Source organism: Dioszegia hungarica (genome assembly GCF_025882075.1).
Source record: "Dioszegia hungarica strain PDD-24b-2 chromosome Unknown MKK02contig_2, whole genome shotgun sequence".
In the NCBI taxonomy this organism is placed as follows: Eukaryota; Fungi; Basidiomycota; class Tremellomycetes; order Tremellales; family Bulleribasidiaceae; genus Dioszegia; species Dioszegia hungarica.
Window position 1 is genome coordinate 227635 of NW_026515766.1, and position 17884 is coordinate 245518.

General features: G+C 57.1%; 6 protein-coding genes across 6 annotated transcripts; 2 read left to right on the forward strand and 4 right to left on the reverse strand.

Moving 5' to 3' along the window:
* Positions 1 to 327: 327 nt before the first annotated feature.
* On the reverse strand, positions 328 to 3484 carry MKK02DRAFT_18823 (putative cation transporter; the record flags this gene model as incomplete). Its single annotated transcript, XM_053086013.1, has 6 exons — positions 328 to 563; positions 652 to 854; positions 1050 to 1323; positions 1375 to 1552; positions 1595 to 1828; positions 1883 to 3484. 6 exons carry the CDS (start codon positions 3482 to 3484, stop codon positions 328 to 330), a joined length of 2727 nt encoding a protein of 908 aa, XP_052948926.1.
* A 3369-nt stretch (positions 3485 to 6853) lies between these two features.
* MKK02DRAFT_39437 (uncharacterized protein) lies at positions 6854 to 7519 on the forward strand (the record flags this gene model as incomplete). The annotated part of the gene is made up of 1 exon (XM_053090593.1): positions 6854 to 7519. One exon carries the CDS (start codon positions 6854 to 6856, stop codon positions 7517 to 7519), a length of 666 nt encoding a protein of 221 aa, XP_052948927.1.
* An 86-nt stretch (positions 7520 to 7605) lies between these two features.
* On the reverse strand, positions 7606 to 9697 carry MKK02DRAFT_39438 (fungal-specific transcription factor domain-containing protein; the record flags this gene model as incomplete). The annotated part of the gene is made up of 6 exons (XM_053090594.1): positions 7606 to 7936; positions 7971 to 8327; positions 8361 to 8520; positions 8551 to 8618; positions 8661 to 9282; positions 9316 to 9697. The coding sequence occupies 6 exons, from the start codon at positions 9695 to 9697 to the stop codon at positions 7606 to 7608; spliced, it is 1920 nt and encodes a 639-aa protein (XP_052948928.1).
* A 263-nt stretch (positions 9698 to 9960) lies between these two features.
* Positions 9961 to 11740, reverse strand: MKK02DRAFT_39439 (major facilitator superfamily domain-containing protein; the record flags this gene model as incomplete). Its single annotated transcript, XM_053090595.1, has 9 exons — positions 9961 to 10127; positions 10175 to 10363; positions 10398 to 10460; positions 10494 to 10732; positions 10778 to 10899; positions 10947 to 11077; positions 11110 to 11188; positions 11223 to 11528; positions 11564 to 11740. The coding sequence occupies 9 exons, from the start codon at positions 11738 to 11740 to the stop codon at positions 9961 to 9963; spliced, it is 1473 nt and encodes a 490-aa protein (XP_052948929.1).
* A 440-nt stretch (positions 11741 to 12180) lies between these two features.
* Positions 12181 to 13522, forward strand: MKK02DRAFT_39440 (aminotransferase; the record flags this gene model as incomplete). Its single annotated transcript, XM_053090596.1, has 8 exons — positions 12181 to 12421; positions 12456 to 12520; positions 12565 to 12614; positions 12647 to 12689; positions 12743 to 12861; positions 12894 to 13194; positions 13236 to 13302; positions 13335 to 13522. 8 exons carry the CDS (start codon positions 12181 to 12183, stop codon positions 13520 to 13522), a joined length of 1074 nt encoding a protein of 357 aa, XP_052948930.1.
* A 428-nt stretch (positions 13523 to 13950) lies between these two features.
* Positions 13951 to 16685, reverse strand: MKK02DRAFT_29272 (uncharacterized protein; the record flags this gene model as incomplete). Its single annotated transcript, XM_053087770.1, has 4 exons — positions 13951 to 14254; positions 14316 to 15945; positions 15995 to 16051; positions 16109 to 16685. 4 exons carry the CDS (start codon positions 16683 to 16685, stop codon positions 13951 to 13953), a joined length of 2568 nt encoding a protein of 855 aa, XP_052948931.1.
* Positions 16686 to 17884: the final 1199 nt, after the last annotated feature.

Sequence of the window (17884 nt, forward strand, 5' to 3'; positions counted from 1 at the left end):
TACTGATATGCCTAAGGGACGGAGGGATGACAGAGATACAATCAGGCAGAGATAGCTAAGGTAGATGTTTGGATGGATGGCTGGATGGATCGCAGGCTGGAACGTTTGGGTGGCGAAGCTTGGGCCTACGCGATGATGTCATCACGCTGACGCGCCTCTCTTTTGTTCCCCAACGGTGACATCGCCCAGCTGCAGCACCTCTCTGCTCAGTCTGCCCTGGTGCCCCTTCACAGCTTGTACTATCGGTCCCAAAACAACGCAATGCAAGATAGGGTAAGATACGATACGATACCTAATATCAACAACATTATACTACTCGTAGATCCCCTACTTCAGGCCCCAATACCCGTCCCACGCAGAAGGTACCTCCGCCCCCCTTCTTTCCGCAAACTTCCGCCTCGCTCCCCATCTCCACCACCTCACAAGTCCCACCATAATACACACAATCACAAATACGATCGCGGTGGTCACGCCGAATGTAATGTATCCGGCTAGATCCCCATTTTCGTCTAGATGGTCGGCGTCCCCGTCGCGCGGGACACGGACGTTCGTCCCGAGTAGACCTGGTGATCAGCTAGTACTCGGTGTACGCATTGCAGCGTGCAGCAATCTCGGGTGAGATCGCGGAGGAGGTTGGCAGATGAAACTTACTGGTGACGAATTGCATTGGCAGTATTGAAATGGTAACGACAGAAAGTGCCAGAATGTGCTTTGCGATACCACCCCGGGTGATGTGGAACGAGACTTGGAGATGGGAGAGGTATGCGGGTTGACAATGCGAGAGGATGTATTCGTAGTGCATGAGTGACGTCTGAAGGAGGAGGATATGGTCTGCGGCATCAGCTTCGATCCACCTCCGACTGAACCAGCTCCTAATGCTCCTCAAAGGCAAGTAAGAAGCAGGGGGAAAAGACAAGTACAAAGCAGGGGGATGGACCGAAAGCGAGGTCAGAGGTAAAAAGAACCGTGACTCACCCTCCACATCCCCAATATAAGCAGCCACCGCACTCGCCCCTCCTTCCCCCCTTCCCCTTCCTGCACCTCTGTACCCCAGCCCCCCACTCCCTTTCGCCGCGCGTTTCCTCATCCGCCCAATCACCTGATGTTTCGTCCCCAACAACCTCGTCAGGCCCGTCACGAGCCGCCTCAGATCCGTTATTCGGCGCAACATGGTCGTGCGGTCAAAGATCGGTTCGGTGGCGTGGTGAGACCGGTGCGTCGCTGAGGATATAGGAAGGAAGAAGAGGCGGAGGTAGATGAGAGAGTGAAATGCGAGGAGGAGGTATGGGAGGGGGTTGAACCGGGAGGGCGGGGCGGTTGAGCCTGGAAGAGGGGAGGTGGAGTTGCGCGGGAAGTAGGGGAGGCGGGGGAGACGGACTATGGGTAGTCGGGATCGAAGCCGTGTACGGAGCGAGATGGCCGTTGTGGCTGTGGCTGTCAGGCCAGAAGAGGGTGTCGAGCGACGGGTGATCCCTCCGAGTCCGAAGATAGGGGGTGACTTTTCACTCATCTCCACCTCCTCCCGCTTCTCCTGCTCCGAACCCATCCCCACCTTTTCCCCATCCGATACCCCCTCTGGCTGGTGCGTAACCACCTGGACCCGCGGTACCGCCGCCCTCGGATCGACGCTCGGATCAATCGTCAACGAGTCGATATCGTCCACCTCCCCGTCGACATATCGGATGAGCGGGAAAAAGGCGTCGACAATAGAGTCGATAAGACCGTGTGCAACCCAGTCGGAGGTATGTTCCGCTCCGGCCCCGCCTGCGAGCGAGAGGATACGATCTCGGACGCGGATGGTGTGCTTTGAGATGTCTTCGTAGTGGAACTAAGAATCAGCAAAGCCTTACGCTACAGATGTTTGAGGCGGAGCAGTACTCACACTGACGACCCCATCCTCAAATACCGCCAGATACACATTCACCGCTCCGACACCTACACCCTCCAGCCCCTCCCTCCCCGGATTATCCTCCACAATCTCCACCTTCTCCCCTTGTCTCCCCGCTAGCTTCCCCACTGCTCTTCCCATCCCCCATCCTCTTCTACGCCCCTCCTTGGCCTTCTCATCCGTAGTAACCAGCTCCGGACTACCCGTGCCAGTTCCCGCAGCCTTCTCCTTCTCATGCGCCGTTCTCCCACTATCCCCGGACAAAGCAGGACTAGGCACCGCCTTCCCCAGCCCCCCAATACTAGCCACCGACCCCGTTCCCGGCGTATACTTGAAATACGTCTCGTCCAGCGCCCGGACAACCACAAAATAGTATCCGAGCTTATCAAACATATCGAGCTTTTCCCTCGGATCTTGCTGGAGGACATCCTCAAGCGTGAGCGGGTGTAGCGAGAGGAGTTCGCCGATATCCCGGAGATCTTCCCATGTGGGGCACGATACGTCGAGCCACCATGCGCCCTGTGCTTGGCCGGGTGGGGTCGGGATGGGGTTGGAGGGGAAGGAGGAGACGAGACCGGTGAGGTTTGGAGCCGAAGAGGGGGAGGGGAGGTGTAAGAGGTCAGAAACGGATTTGGGCTTCGTGCCGTTCTGTAAAGGCGGGGAGGATAGTGGGGAACGGCCGAGCGGGGTGGCGATCCCAGAGTGGAGCCGGACGGGGACTGGTGGATGGGCGAAAGAGGTGTGGGAGCGGTGAGCCTGTGGACGACGAGGTCGACCGGGAGCGGATCCGCCTCTAGAAGGTGCTGGGGTCTGGGTATCGATACCAGCGCGTACCCGTAGTCCTTTGATACTGTCCAAAACCCCCGGTAGACTCGGCGTGGAGATGACTCTATCTCCTCCTCCTTCGCCTTCCGGTAGAAGAAGCACAAACTCTCTCTTGCGAGGTATGTACTCTCGCCGCGGTGCGTCCGGCGTACTATCGACCGAGGACCGCCGAGTCAGAGTCCGCGTGATCCGCCGGCTCATCGACAGTCGTCGCCGAGACGTCTGGTTCCGCAGAGGAGGCTCGAGCGATTGCGTCCTGTCGAGCCTTGAGCTGGACGCAGAACTCGCAGAGCTCGTATCGCTCCCCCGTCGCATACCTATCCTCTCCCCCAATCTCTCAAGAGCAGCCACAGTCTTCCTCCGACCCCTCTCGAGATCGCTGACGATACTCCACGTCGACCCGCTGCTCGAGCTCTCGAACGTCACCGCCTCATCGTCCGTCTCTACCTTCTTCTCCACCGGGACAGTCGGGTCCAGTACCGCTCCTCTATACACGTCCCCTTGGCCCGTCTGCCATCCGCCCCGACTCGGTCCGGCGACTGACGAGGGTGGACCAACCGCTGGGGCCCCATGCCGCCGTTTCCGCCTGAGCTTGGCCGGCGTGAGAAGCTCCGCGAACTCGGGTCTGGGGCTGCGTGGTGTAGGCTGAGGATTGGGGGACCGATTCAGGATAGGCGAGAGGGGAAGTGCCGGGGGTGGGTCCACCGTTGGGAACGAAGCTGGGACCGCAGGGGCCGGCGTGAAGGCGATGACGGGCGAGCGGGCGGCCATCCTGCTGACTGATAGATCACGGAGTCATGGGAGGACGACGAGGTTGAGGATGCGGTATGGACCGGGGCCGGCGTAGCTGTCCATCGGTACGGGGTTGATTTGCGCGAGATGGGGTGGAGAAGGGGCAAAACGGGACCGTTTTCGAAGCGGGAAATTCGAACAAGTAGCTGGGAAGCAGCTTGCTGTTTATCGGAGCGGATCGCAGCTCACATCCAGTCGTGGATAGCAGTGGGGGATGGCCGAGCAAGAGAAGAGCAAGAAGAGATGGGGTAGATGGTCAAACGCCTATTATTGACTGGCAAAAATAGACTTTCCAATAACAGCACTGATCTGATTAGCGGAACCTTTTTTATGCCGCACACACGTGCGAGATCAGAGTGACGTAAGGTGTTTCAGAATGTGCATCTGAAACATGTACAGCCACACCGGCGTGTCGCGAGGCTGGAGGACCGCATGCAAGGCAAAGTCGTCTTCAGATCTGAGCGGTCAGCCAAGCTCGAACATTAAGCACGAGGTCTCAAAGGATAGCGTAAATTGTGGAAAAAGAAAGGAGATTTGCTCCGACTGGGTGAAAAGCTGGCCATATCTCCACACAAGCCCTCTCTTTCTTCCCCCTCTCTCTTCGCCTCTGCCTCGGCCCTACGACCTCTATCCAAGCGAGCTCACATTACAAGACTCATCCGCAACATCATGGAAGATATACCGATGTCTCATATCTTCTCTCCGAGGCCACCCACAGGCACTCGTCAACGCCCACCCTTCACTCTCGTCGACCCCGACACCACCTCATACTCCCTGCATGCACCCGATGCGCCCACGGAGAGGAGTGGCGCGGGGTGCTTGGGAAGCCTCTGCAAGTGTATCGGATCTACGTCCGACACATCCGCCAGGGCGGCAAAGTCGAACGCCGAACCCTCGGACACGTTCATCATCCTGACGAGTCCCGGGCGTGTTCCTCTCTTTGTCGAGCTGCGCGCCAAGGATGCCATCGCCATCCGGGATGCCAATGAAAGAGACACGACATCTCACGAGCCGGAAGAGGGCAAACTCTCAACTTTGCGCTCGGACTTCGACCCGGCGTGCAGTGAGGCCATCCGTTGGATCGAGGCGCAGCTCCGAGTGCAACGGGTCACGATCACGGGTCAGCAGACTCAGCAGATCGAGGGTACTCAATGATGACCTGGGGATTTTTGGATGCACATCATGATTCCTTCAGAAAGCACCCGTCTGAATTTCTGGTACACAGCAGCTAGGCGGCACATGTACTTTCCGCCCGCCCATGCAACTTTACCGGTCATGTCTGCCTGGATTAGGAGCTGCTGCCCCGGACCAAAGGATAACCAGTCACGGAGAGGAAAATGCCGCAGAATTCACTGTTCGAGCATTTCGGATCTAGATTGCAGACTCGCTTCTCTTCAGACAACATAGGATACGCCTAATTATGCCGCAGCAGGAATTGCGCGCAGGCCATGCCAAGTGCTCACACATACATGGGTGACCAAGGACGATTCCCCGCCTTTCCGCCATGTCGACTTCCACGCTCCGACAGCTTCACACGCGTAAGAGCACTGCCACGCCAGGTCACTCAAAAGGAGACAGAACTCCTGAATATGGCGGTACAGGGCATCAAGTGAGTGGCGATTCCGAATATGCCAGCGCTGCTGCAGGCTGGGGTGTTATAAGGTGAGACTTCTGCCCCCCTCTTTTCCTCTTTGTCGCTTTTTCCTAAATACCACTCGCCACACCAGAACCACATCCAGCTTCACCATTATATCCTCTTCACATCTGTACTCACGCATACCCTTTCAGCGCCACACCTGACTGTCCTACCACCTCGACCATACGTCGCCATGTCCTCCCCACCCACTGACTCAACGCGCGAGTTCACTCTCGGCAGCGGAGGAAGCCGGATCATCGACTGCACATTGAGGATCCCAGACGAGCCTACAGGTCTGGCATGGTTGGCCAGCTGGTTCGTCACCGGCAAGTAACCCAAGTTGACGCTCTCGCAGTACGTCGGCTACGACACCGACTCTGAACACAAGAGGTATAGGTTCATGCACAGGCACGCCGAGCTGAGCCGGTCTGAAGCACGGACTGTCCTCGATATTCTCGCCAACGACACGGCCTTCGATCTCCTCCCTCCCCGCCATGACGCAGAAAACAGCGTCACCATCCACGATGTTGGTTGCTACGACGACCTTCATCGGCAATCACCTTTTTAAGATCAGGGAGAGTATCGCCACTTAAGTGCGGGCGGGCAACGAGAAGTGCAGCTCTTTCATGACCCTTCCCAAACATTCAGCCAGCCAGTCGGGCATCGAGTGCTTTCTCTCCATCCCTCCTGCTGCGCCCGGCGAGGCTGCCGAGACTGCTGACACGTTGGCCAATCCTGCGTTGGGGACGTCCGTCTGGTCCAGGGCTTTGAATTGGTGCGCCAGTCAGCTACCAGCCCCTTTACCACCTGACGTCAGCCCCTCGATCGCCTTCACCCAGAATCCAGGTCCAGACGAGCAGTACACTGCAATCACACTCGACCGAGACCAGGCGAAGGCGATCGAGACTGCCGCTGCGGCTACCGAAAAGGACGAAGTGAACGAAATTCTTGGTGTCCGCACCGTCGAGATCATGTTCAGCGAGCTGTGCGAGGAGCTTGACAGTGCCACAGTCGGGTTCCTTACGGAGGAGGTAGCGAAGGCGAACCCAACGCTGGCGACCGCCATCGCCACCATCTCTGCTGCTTCGAAGAGGCCACGTGAACGATAGCACTTCTGGGTGATGGCAAGGCGAACCGGTCGCGTGTGTGATCTGTCCAGTTGTGATGCATTGATTGTATTGACCAATCCCAATCGTAAACCGAGCGCAAGCACAGAATTCCATGCCATTGCCAGCAAAGTAGTAGGGGAACACAGATTAGCTAAAGGTGATGACGGCACACTCCGGCATTGACAGGTTCGTGACAGAACAGCACAGAGGTCGACATACCGGGCTGTGACTCTAAAAGCTGGGCTCAGAATCCTCGACTTTCCTCCTCGTTCTTCCAGTCGCCACTTTGCCTCCCAAGCATCGAACTTTCCAGGTGGGGCTGGTCGCTTCGAGTGGCAGTACTAGAGTCGAGGACATGACGCCTATCACAATGTGAGGCATGGTCTACAGAAAGGATGCCCGACGCTCTCTTGGCGCGGTGCAGAACAGCAAAAGAGCGTCGTTCAGGGGTATGTTCTAGGCTTGGCTAGACATGGCCGTCGCAGGGGGACATAAGGGGGCCACCTAAACGGGATCATTCTCACTCTCTCCCAGGCCATTCTACACCATTGGCCCGCAGATCTTCTTACCCGCCGACCTCGTATCACTCCCTCCACCTTCATCATGCCCAGTACAGCACCATCGACCTCCACCCAAGACGAGCTGACCACCACATCCAACGCCAGCCAACCCGCTTTCGGTGGCGACACTGTCGACTGCGCCTCGTGCCTTCCTCTCTACCAGACAATGACGATCAGCCCAGACCCACCTGCGTCAATGTGGTCGGAAACGACATTGTGGGCATCAAGCTGGTCCTCCACGCCCCAGCCCGCGAGGACGCTGGCGGTCAAACCAATCTTGTACCTCCGTCGCCAAGATCCGAAAGGTGAACGCCCCACGGGGTACCACATGCTCGACCTCACCATCGACGAAGCTGCGGCGCTGGAGGAAGCCGCCCATCGCTGCCGCGACAACAACGGCGATAGCCTCGTTACCCAGAGGACTTCTGCCCCTTTCCGTATCGTCAACGTGCCGTTGGAGAGCCTTTGCCAGTACCTGGCGACCGAAGCCGCGCAGCATCTCATCAGTGTGGTAGAGAAGGGCACCAAACTCTGTGGTAGCACCACGAACAAGGAAATCTGGCCGGACGGCGGTCGGAGTCACGTCTCAGCTGAGTCGCAATCGACGGAACAGAGCTGTAGACCGAGCTTCGATGTCAGCGGTTTTGTGCGGATGGCCCCCTCCTCCGCTTCAGGCAGTGGCGCGTTGTTGCATCAGTATAGCTGTTAACGGTGATCATGAGCGATACTCAGGTTGAGATGGACCCAACGTGAAACAGATGCAAAGATCATACATGACTGACCCGAGTTGTATGATTACGCAGACCATGCCCCAGCTGGATCAAACAACATATTGACGAGGTCGACGCTATCCGCATCCAGCTGCATATACTCATCCATCGGCAACGACAAACCGGCATCTCTCGCGACCCCTTGCAGCGCGCCCCCGATACGTGCCGGAAAGAGATCGTCCAGTGGCGAAGCCGTCAAAATCTTGTCGAACGCGAGCATGATCTGGCGGAAGAGGCTGGCGTACTGATCTGATAGTCGGTACCGGCGCGCCAGGTCCTGCAGGAATGACAGGCATAGCTGAATATCGGTGTCGCCTTGAGTGGTCGTAGCCGCATCGGCACATGTAGTCCCAGCCCTGGTGGTGTGAGCTGCGGCTGACTTAGACTTACCAAGAGCAATATAGCAGCGTCAGGCCTGACAGGAAGACACCAACATAGCCTTCCCATCCTGGGCATATCCTCCCCAGAGTCCCGGCCTGGAGCGCGAAATGTGCGATACGTATCGTGTTACGGCTCGCGCTTAGGCATATCTGCATCGCATCCGCCGCCGGAGTGGGAAAGCTCGGACTGGGGCGATGTAGGACCAGCACGGCGTGATTGAACAGTAGCCGAAAGACGTCTTGTTGAGCTGTACCGGGTTGGGCGTACTCGGAGACGTCGGCTTGCCAAGCGATCAGGCGGCCCTGGAGCTCGACAACTCGGTTGGTCGTTTCCTCTGGAGACATGGAGGGACTGCCTTCGGAGCGACTGAGCATCAGCGAGAGCAGCCAGTAGACTCACGTAACGTATACACATTCCAGGATATCGCCGAGTAGCGCTCGTTGTCGGACGAGATACAGCAACGGGCGGATGTCGATGGCGGGGCTCTCTCCGCCAAAAAACCGCTGCAGACTGTCCGGAATATAGTCGTATAGTATATTCGGGTAGGGAACATCGATAGCTGCATCAGCTTGGTGCTGCTTCAACTCACCTTGATTCCGAATGCCAAGAACGCGCCCAGTACCAGTTGCAACTCTGCGCTCGATAGCGTACATGCTCCTGACTCGTTAGCTCCGCCTTGCGCCGCTCCCAACTACTCACCACCAGACCCTACGCCTGTTCTCCCGCTCCCCCTCCGGCATATCCCACTTGTACGAGTTTCTCGTCAATCCCAGCGATATGCCCAGCCGTAGGCCGAATCCGGCAAGCTGCCACGCATCCGCTGACACCGCTCCGCTTGCTGCCCATCCCCTTGTGCTCCATAGACAGCACATACCCGCCGCGCGTACCGCATCTAGTCCGGCCTCGGCAAAGACGGCTGGGAGAAAGGCAGCAGCGGCGAGGTAGTACTCTTCTGGGCTATGCGGGTCGAGTAAAGGCAATTCGGACCGGTCAATGCTTAGAGCTCCGAGAGCGTAAACGAGGAAAAGGCTGGCGGGAGCAAAAGGCGTTGGTTGTTCTGGCCTGGAGAGCGCGACGCGCTCATACACCGCTGTGATTGAGATGGCAAGGGTGGAGAGGTCGAGAAAGGGGTAGAAGGGGTGTATGATGGAGAGGTAGGCTTGGATGTACCGGGAAGCGAGCGGCGATGGAGGATGTGCAGCTCGTACCCGGGTAATCAAGATAGGTGGGTCAGGCCAAGGGGATGGGGCGATCTCGTGGTGATATAAGCGTAGTACCGAGGCGACGAGAGCTGCGATAGTCACGCCCGCCATGCTTCCAGCTGCTGTCAGTCAAAGCCTGACAGACAGCTTACTATATGAGCCCGCTCCTCGAAGACTGAGAAGTCCAATCTCCTCGACTACCGTATCCGACTTGCGCCCAGCTTCTGAGCCGAACTGCCTCGACCCCAGCTCCGTCCCTGTCCGGACCTTGGTAACCAGGCCGCCAGCTCCAGCTTCGACCACATAAGCAGCCTCGACCAGCTTCTCCAGCCATCTGACCCTGTCCTCGAGGTCCTCCACATAGGTGTCCGTCCACATGATGCACTCGGCAACGTTGCATCCGGGCAGCTTGCTGCGTCCGCAGGGGACGCAAATCGGTTTGGAGCCATCGCATTTGACCTTGCGCTCTCGGCAGTTCTTGCATGCGCCAACGAGCTTGCTGTTGCCGCTCAGGGTTGATATTGAGGCGGACATGAGTATGCTGAGTTATGAGATAGGAGGCGGTGGGAAGAGTTGAATTGAGGATCCATCGCTATCGGACTGGTCCTTTCGGGGGGGGATGGGCAGTCCGTGCGACGAGGAATGCGGAGTTGCGGATTCAGCCAGCCTCTTTCCCACGGCCGGGAAACCTAGCTGTCTCTAGCCAAAGCATATATGCAAGAGATTCTAGAAATTGTACACCGCGAATCAAACCTATGCGCACAGTCCAAACCGCGTTACAACGAAAATTTAACTACTCAGTAAGAATACCTATAGTCCTTGTTGACCTTGTCTGTATCGCCCGTATTGAAGGCCGTCTCTACAACCGTCTGTCGATCCAGATTAGGCACACCATACAGCCGGTCCCTGCGCTTATTCTCGGAGTACGCGATCGCCCAATATGCGCCACCGCAAAGAAACATAACTGGACATGAGCAAGACTCTTGCAGAATGATCAATTGGGCCACTCACTTGCAAAGCAGACCATCATGGCATAGAGACCGAGCTTGTAGAACGGCGCCTGGTTCGCCAAGAATAGTTGAGGCCCGACTACATTCCCAACCGCATACGCGACAGCGACAGACACGGACGCGAACGCCTTCTTGGTCGTACCCGAGGTATTCGAGGTGACGAGCGAAAGGCAAAGTACCCAAGGCACATCTGGGAATCAGCCTCGTCTTGGTCGTTGACTCACTATAGAAACCCATAAGATAGACACCGGTAAGGGCACCAGCACGCTGTGTAACCGGATCAAGAGCTAAAGTCAGCTTGGACACCTAGGAAGACTTACTGTTGATGAGGATGGCGCCGACGAGAGCCGGTAGACAGGCGATCATCCATAGCAGACACCGGATGTTAGGGACATAGAGGGCGATAAAGGAGAAGATGATCTGCCCAACAAGTGCGACGGCAGCTTGAGGGGTAGCCATAAGGGTCGTGGTTTGCTGGTCGTACCCAAAGCCGGCGATGATCAGCGGGTTGAAGTTGGTAATACCGGCGTTGGTGATCGACTGAGCGATGACAAACAGGCTGCACGTCAGCGGGTGTGATGACAGTTCTAAGGGCGCTACCTACATGACTACCCAGTACTGAGGCTGAGTAATGGCCTCGAGGCAATGGCGCGGGTTGAAATTCTTGCTGTCGGCGCCCTGCTGATTCCCGGCTAGTCGCTCCTGTGCCCGTTCCTTTTCTCGCGCCTGATGTATCAGCTTCTCGATCCAATAGGCTATTCGCACAAACATACAGTCAGGAACCAAGCGGTCCCAGGCCGGTCTGGTAGCATTATGGTGACGAGGATGCCGACAAAGACAGTCACCGCGCCATAGATGAGGAAGATGTACCGCCATGTCGCCAGATTGCCCTGAATATGTCCGACTGGAGTTAGCCTTGCTGGAGTAAGCACTTACTTGCGTAACTCAGAATACCGCCAAAGATGCCCGCAAAGGTGTTGTACCACAAAGCAGTTCGCAATGCCTGCTCTTCTCTCTGACTGTCAGCTCAGCAGGTATTTTAGACTCACCTTCCACCACTTGGACTGGATGATCATGAACGCTGGAAGGATACCCGCTTCGAATACACCGAGGAGGAACCGGACTGTAGCGAGACCAGCAAAGTTGTTGCAGGCGGCCATGGAGAGGATGACAATGCCCCAGCAAGTGGTGGCGACACCGACAAACATACCGGTGTGAACGACGTTGACGAGCCAGAGGCACGGAATGAGAGCACCGAGGTAACCAAAGTAGAAGATCGAGCCGAGCCAGGAGTACTCTTGGCCTACGAGACCGGTATCTTGCCGCATACCAAAGACGGCCGCATAGGCCATGCCCTACTCATCAGCTCTGTCTTGTAGGAAGGACCTACATTCTTATCCAAAAACTCGAGGGTGGCGACGATAGTGACCAGCGTCAAGACCACACCGTCAATCTTGCGCAGGATGCGCTTGTCGAGTGCAGCATCCTCTTCGGTCGTCTCAACGGTCACGACTCCGTCTGCCTTTTCGTCGAGAGCTTCGGTCATGAGCGTGTTTTCTGCGTTCATCATGGTCGATACTGGACTTATTGAAGGGATGCATACGGGCTGGAGTGGGCGTGGGGATACATATAGTCTAACGACTAGAAGCTTGAAGGAGCAGGAGCGAAGGAGCGATATCGGACAATGCGAAACCTTCGGGCCGCCCGAGGATCGACGGCATGGAGAGAGCGAGTTATGGCGTGCGACAATATTAATGACGAGCCGCTCTGTGTCCGCCTCTCACTCCTGGAATTCCGCACCCCGAAGTGGTATACCGGCCTATCGGAGGCCGGCGCCAGTTGATAAGGCTCGGTGACGCCGAAGAGAAGTTGATAAGGCTCGGTGACGCCGAATAGAGCTCGGAGTTTGCGAGGCAGCTGAAGGCGATATCAGGTGGTGCTTTTCCCAGGCCGACTGACCGTCTACCTCTTGTCTACCTCTGATCCGCCTTTCATCACACACTTAAAATGGTCGCTGCTACTCACGCCGTCGTTCCCGACACGCGCAATGCCTCCATACTCATCGGTATGCGCGATGGCATGTCTGGCGAGTTCCGCCTCGTCCCGCGCGAGCAGGCAACCGTGTCCGTCTTTGACAGCGCGTTCATGCTGGGCGATGGAATCTGGGAAGGTATCCGGTCGAAACAGGGTGTTATCCAATTCGCCAAGGATCACCTGAACCGGTTATTCGAGAGCGCGAAAGCTATGTGTGAGCTACCGCTGGAGATGGGAGCTAACAGTAGATATGGATCTGGGCTGTACTCGAGCCGAGCTGCTGGATATGATCCACCAGACTACGGATGCGAACGTAAGTCTCACGTCGATGTGGTCGGGTAACAGCTGATCTGGCAGGATATGCAGACATCAGACGACGTTCACATCCGGCTGATGGTCTCTAGAGGGTAAGTCTAACCTTGGCAAAGCTGACATCTAGCTTGAAGAGGACACCCCATCAGAACCCCGCATCAACAATCGGCGTAAGCTAACACCTTCTGGGTTCTCTCGCTTTGCGATCCGTACTGACGTCCAGCTCCCACTCATCGTAATCATCGCCGAGCACAAGCGACCCGACCCATCTATCAGCGAGCGCGGACTCAAGCTTATGACTGTTCATGTCAGACGAGGAAACCCCGATGTCAAGGACGAGATGTGAGTACAGCACAGGATGGAACTGATATTAGGTGGAACCACATGTCAAAGGCGACCGATATTCAAGCTTGTATCCAATCCAACGCTATGGGAGCGGACGAGGCGCTCATGCTGGACGATCGCGGCTATGTCAAGACCTGTAACTCCACCAACTTCATGATCGTCAGGGAGGGCTTGGATGACGATGCCGGAAAGCTCGTGATATGGTCGCCGACAAAGAACAACCAGATGCAGGGTATCACTCGCCGACGAACGATTGCGGTGTGTCGCGCGGCGGGAATCAAGGTTATAGAGCAGGACTTTTCTTTGACCGAGGCATACGGCGCTATCGAGGTAAGGCTCTTACGACTCTGCGTGACGCAGCTGACATTCAGGCATTCTGCTGTGGTACCTTCCCCGCCCAGATATCTGTGACCCATGTTGATGGCCGACAAATTGGAGGTGAGTCTCCAGCCCGACCACGCTGACTTCAGATGGAGTATCCCCTGGCCCTATGGTTTCACACATCAACAAGCTATACGCCGAGCACGTCAAGGCCGACATTCAGCGCGGACGCGAGGCGGTAGTGACGGAAGTCAGGGAGGCTGATCTGAGCTGGGCCAAGCGGATAGGAGCGGGCTTCGGCGGGCTCTGGGTGCCTGTAGCTAATGGCGAGCACTAGTCGCTCGTCTGCATTGTACTGATAAGGCAATTGCTTCACTCGAGCCGAACGGACATATATGACTTGACAGCCTGGTATCATGTGCTACCTCTGCTTCTGGTACAAGACAAATGAGCGAGGCGCCAGGATGTCAGACGGACTTTTGAGCAGGTTGGGTCGTCTGGGGTCCAGGTTGGGGGATCAGTACACTATCCTCCCAAGGCGGACCTGTAAATCTTGATAGATACCACATGCGTTAGTTTCGGCATCAGCATGATCTCCCTCTGGTCAATACACCACATCCGTATGAGATCCCATCAAGCTATAAATGACTAGATATGAGTAAAACAACAATATCAAAGAAAAAGCAAAATCGAACGTCCCCCTCACCCCTGTCTCCCCTGTCTGGCCCTCCCGCTCAGATCCCGTCTACTCTTAAAGATCATCGATCAACTCGGTACACCACCCACCATCCTCATCCTACCTCCCGCTCTCTGCCCCTCCTCCCCACCCAAAACGCCCGCCCTCCCCGTACCTCTTCTTACAATCGGCTCCATGACCCCCAACACCCCCTCCGCCCTTCTGAGCACCTCATACCGCTCCAACAGATCGAAAAAGTTCGCACTCTCCCTCGGTATGATGAACGCCGACAGGGCGCCTGGGACGCGAGTGGCCAAGGCATGAGGATTCAGATTGAGGGTTTGGAAGGTGTTCGAATGGGGATTGAGGGAGGCTGTGTAGTCTAGTGTCACCCTATTGATCAGCTTGGGGCCATGACGTACCATGCTAAGGAAAGACTCGCCGGAAGACACACCAAACCAGCAGGATCTGCATCGAGAACCACCATCCCCATTTCCCCCATCTTGCCCCTTGTTTCCCCGCTTGACCCGCTTGTCTGCCCAGCTGTCCTAGAGCTTCCATCCACGCCATCGCGCTCTCCTCTACCGCCGTCTGAGCTTCGACCGTAAGCTTGCGCGCGCGGTCGAGCTCAGCCGAGGCATCCCGGAGTGTAGTAGATGGACGAGGGAAGAGCCGGGTGATCAAGCGGGAAGTCAGGGATGTATCCCCAGCTTCCACTTCTGCCACACTCTCTGATCTGTCCGGCCTGCCGAGTGGAGATGCCACTTTGGGTGACGAGCCCTTCCGTTCCTGCTTGGCCGGAGACAGCTTGAGGCGGTGAACCGAAACCGAGGCCGAGGCCGAGGCTGACGCGTCCGCCCCGGAGCTCGCTTGAGACACGGACCAGTCCTTGTCCGTCTTTCTTAGCGGGGAGAAACGGACCGACCGCCCAGGCGTACGTTCGAGCCACCCAGGCGGGTGCGGGGTGGGCGCTGAGATCGTTTCGCCCGCTGCCGGTCGACTTGGGGTAGATACGGGTGGTGTGAGGGCCATGCCGACTCGTATGGGCGGTGATGGGAAGGTGCGGGAGTCGGCAGTGAGGAAGGAGGTGTCCAGGCGAGATTGGGATTGAGCGATAGAAGGAGGGGTATTGAGCAGGGACAGACCGCTCGAGTCGATGTCCGTGCGTCCCGGAGGAGAGGGTCGATTTGGAGCAGGGGACCGACGAGGAGCGATAGGTGACGGCGTATGTGCGATAGGTGACCGCCGTGTCTCCGCCAGTGGTGATGACGCCGGTGGTGGTTGAGGCGATAAACTCCCCCTCGCCGAGTTCCGACTTCCCGAACGAAACAGCCCCGCTCTTCTCTCTGACAGACTCCCCCCCCTTTCTCCTTCCTCCGGATCGTCTGGATCTGACCGATGGGGTAGCGAGACATCCACCGAGGTCTCTCGCCGATCAGATCGTTCGGCGTGGAGAAGCCTGGAGAGTCGACTCGAGTCCTCCCTGGATCGATGTGGAGAGGTCGGCGATGCGTGCTGAGTAGGATCAGCAGGCCGTTCCGTCCGATCATGGCTCGTATTCCCCTTCCCTATCTCTCCTTCCTGTCCCACATCCTCGTCTTCCCCACTTCCGCTCTCACTTCCCCACGGTCTTTCGAGTCCAGCTTCTTCCTCTTCATCCAGGTCCAAATCAACCCCTTGCCCCGCTTCGAGATCCTGCGCAAATACCTCCGAGTCGTCTGGCGCTAGCTCGACGCTGTAGCGCCGAGGCGTCCGAGCTGGACGGGAATGCGACGGTATAGGGCGATGAAGGGATTGGGGATGGTCCTCGTCCGAAGATGAGGGAGAAGAGGACCGGCGAGGTGTAATATGACGACCCGCAGAAACTGGTCTGCGCGTTGACAGAGGATGCGGATCCGGCTGCGGGTTTGCGCGCTCCTTGCCTTTCCGCGAGGTAGAGGTAGACGAGCGGAAGGATGGCGGAGACCGAGATGAGGAAGGCTCGGCTGGATAAGTGTGCGAGGGCTGAGCGATAAAGGCTTCGAGGGGGGATGGGGAATGGGCAGGGGATGAAGAGGTGTGGAGGGGCGGAGAGCGGGATGTGCCTGATCATAAGCTGGCTGGCTGCAGAAGGGTCCAGACGCTTCAACCTACTATTCTGCAGAACGGCGGCTCTGGAAGATATCCTATGCTTCGAGGAAGTGCTTGGATCTACTGTATCAGCGCAGAGCTCCAGCGGAGTTCAAGTCGGTGAGTCAGGCAACATACCTGAAGTCTTTCGCGCAGAGTGGCGGTATGGGTTGGTGATCCGCACTGGCGGAGTCGGCGGACTCTCCTCTTCCTCCTCTCCAGCTGACGCTCGCTCCAGCGAAGAGTCTCCCGCCTCCCTAGTGGGCGGATATACCCCTATTCTCCTGCCTTCCCGCCAATTCGCCCTTCGATACCCCCCTTCCGCCGCAAGAGGTGGTGATCTGGCCCGCGCAGCCGGCTGAGTTGGCGGTAGCGATGTAGGCCGCCTAATCGGACTCGTACCGATAGCGAACGGGTCTGCAGGGGTAGCCGCCTTCGCATCACCCTCCATCTGCGCCAAAAGACGCTTGAGCGCATCGGCCGGCGTCGGGCCTGTCTTCCCCGCCCCTCCTTGGCGAGCCGGCTGAGCCTCATAGTCGCTATCCAGCTCTATTAGAGGCGCGTCCACCACCGCCCCTCTTTTCTCCCTGTGATCCTCCTTGTATCCTCCCCGCTGTCCCCATACCCCTTCCTCCGAGCTGGGCAAGACAGTCGCCCCGTCGTCCGCATCGCTCCATATGGACGTGACTGTACTTGCGCTCCCTCGTGGAGCCATCGACCGGGAGATATAGGGTGTTGGATGTGACCAGGAGTCGAGAGAGTCTAGGTCAGGGGTAGTGGAGCTTGTCGATTGGCGAGAGCGGGACCGAGGGAAGGGGAGCATCGATCCTCAGCCTGTTAGGGGAAGTAGGTTGTGTGTTTCGCAGTGGATTTCGACGCTGTCGGAGTGTACAGCTCATATAGACGGTTACAAGGGTGACAATGAGCGGGTCAAGATGTGAGTATAGGTAAGATCATGATAGATATAGGTAACAGGTTAGCTGAAGTGGACGCGCTGTTGAAGGTGGTGGTTTATTTGTTTTGACGCGTCAGGCACGGCCGGAACCTATTCTGAAACCACGTGGGGCAGCATTCCTCAGCTATTCGCCACCCTCTTCGTGAGCCACCTGCAGGCATCGAGCATGCAACCTAGAGTTGTACTAATGTCTGCGTCTGTACCGAGCAACTCCTTGCATCATGTACAGATATGTTGTCCGAGAAAAATCCGAACCGAAGAAAGCCCCCACGGCAGAGCCCAAAAAGCAATGTTGTACACCTCCAGGAATTCAAACACCACCATCTTCAAGCAGCCCCCCTCGCGGTGATGCTGGGAGGCTCGACAGACCTGTATACCGTGAATTCCGGCAGGTCTGCGTTCCCTGTGTCTGGATCAGACACGATCGTGGCCGGGAGCAAGCTCCGCAGCAAAGGTGTCGCTCCGCTCAAGTAAGCCGTCCAGCTTGCCTGATCATATCTGAACCAAATTAGCCCAGTGGAACATTGGCGACCAGAAGTATCCCTTCCGGTGCAAAGACACCATCCTTGAACTGGCAGAGGGTCGGATTGGCTCCCAGGGAACGCAAGCGCCTTGTGGACCGTACCAGACGTGGGGTCTCGCCACTGATGAAGGATCGCCGTGACCTCGCTATCAGTGGAGTGGGACATGGTAGTAATCAGAGGAAGTGAAGTGAGTTGAAACCGTAAGCTGTGATGTAGGCAGGGCGGAGTGTAGGCGTTGGGGAAGAAATGGAGGGACCTAATGTGTTGAAGAGTGAAGAGGGGAACTGATATGGGTCCCGTGGATCCCGCTCTTCCTATGTCTTTCTGTAGAGCTGCGCTAATGAAGCGAGAAACGTTTAGCCTTCCTTGTCGAGTGTCTCCGCGTCATTTCACCTAGAGTTGTCCTGCATCGCCTCCCCCTTTTCAAGTGAAACG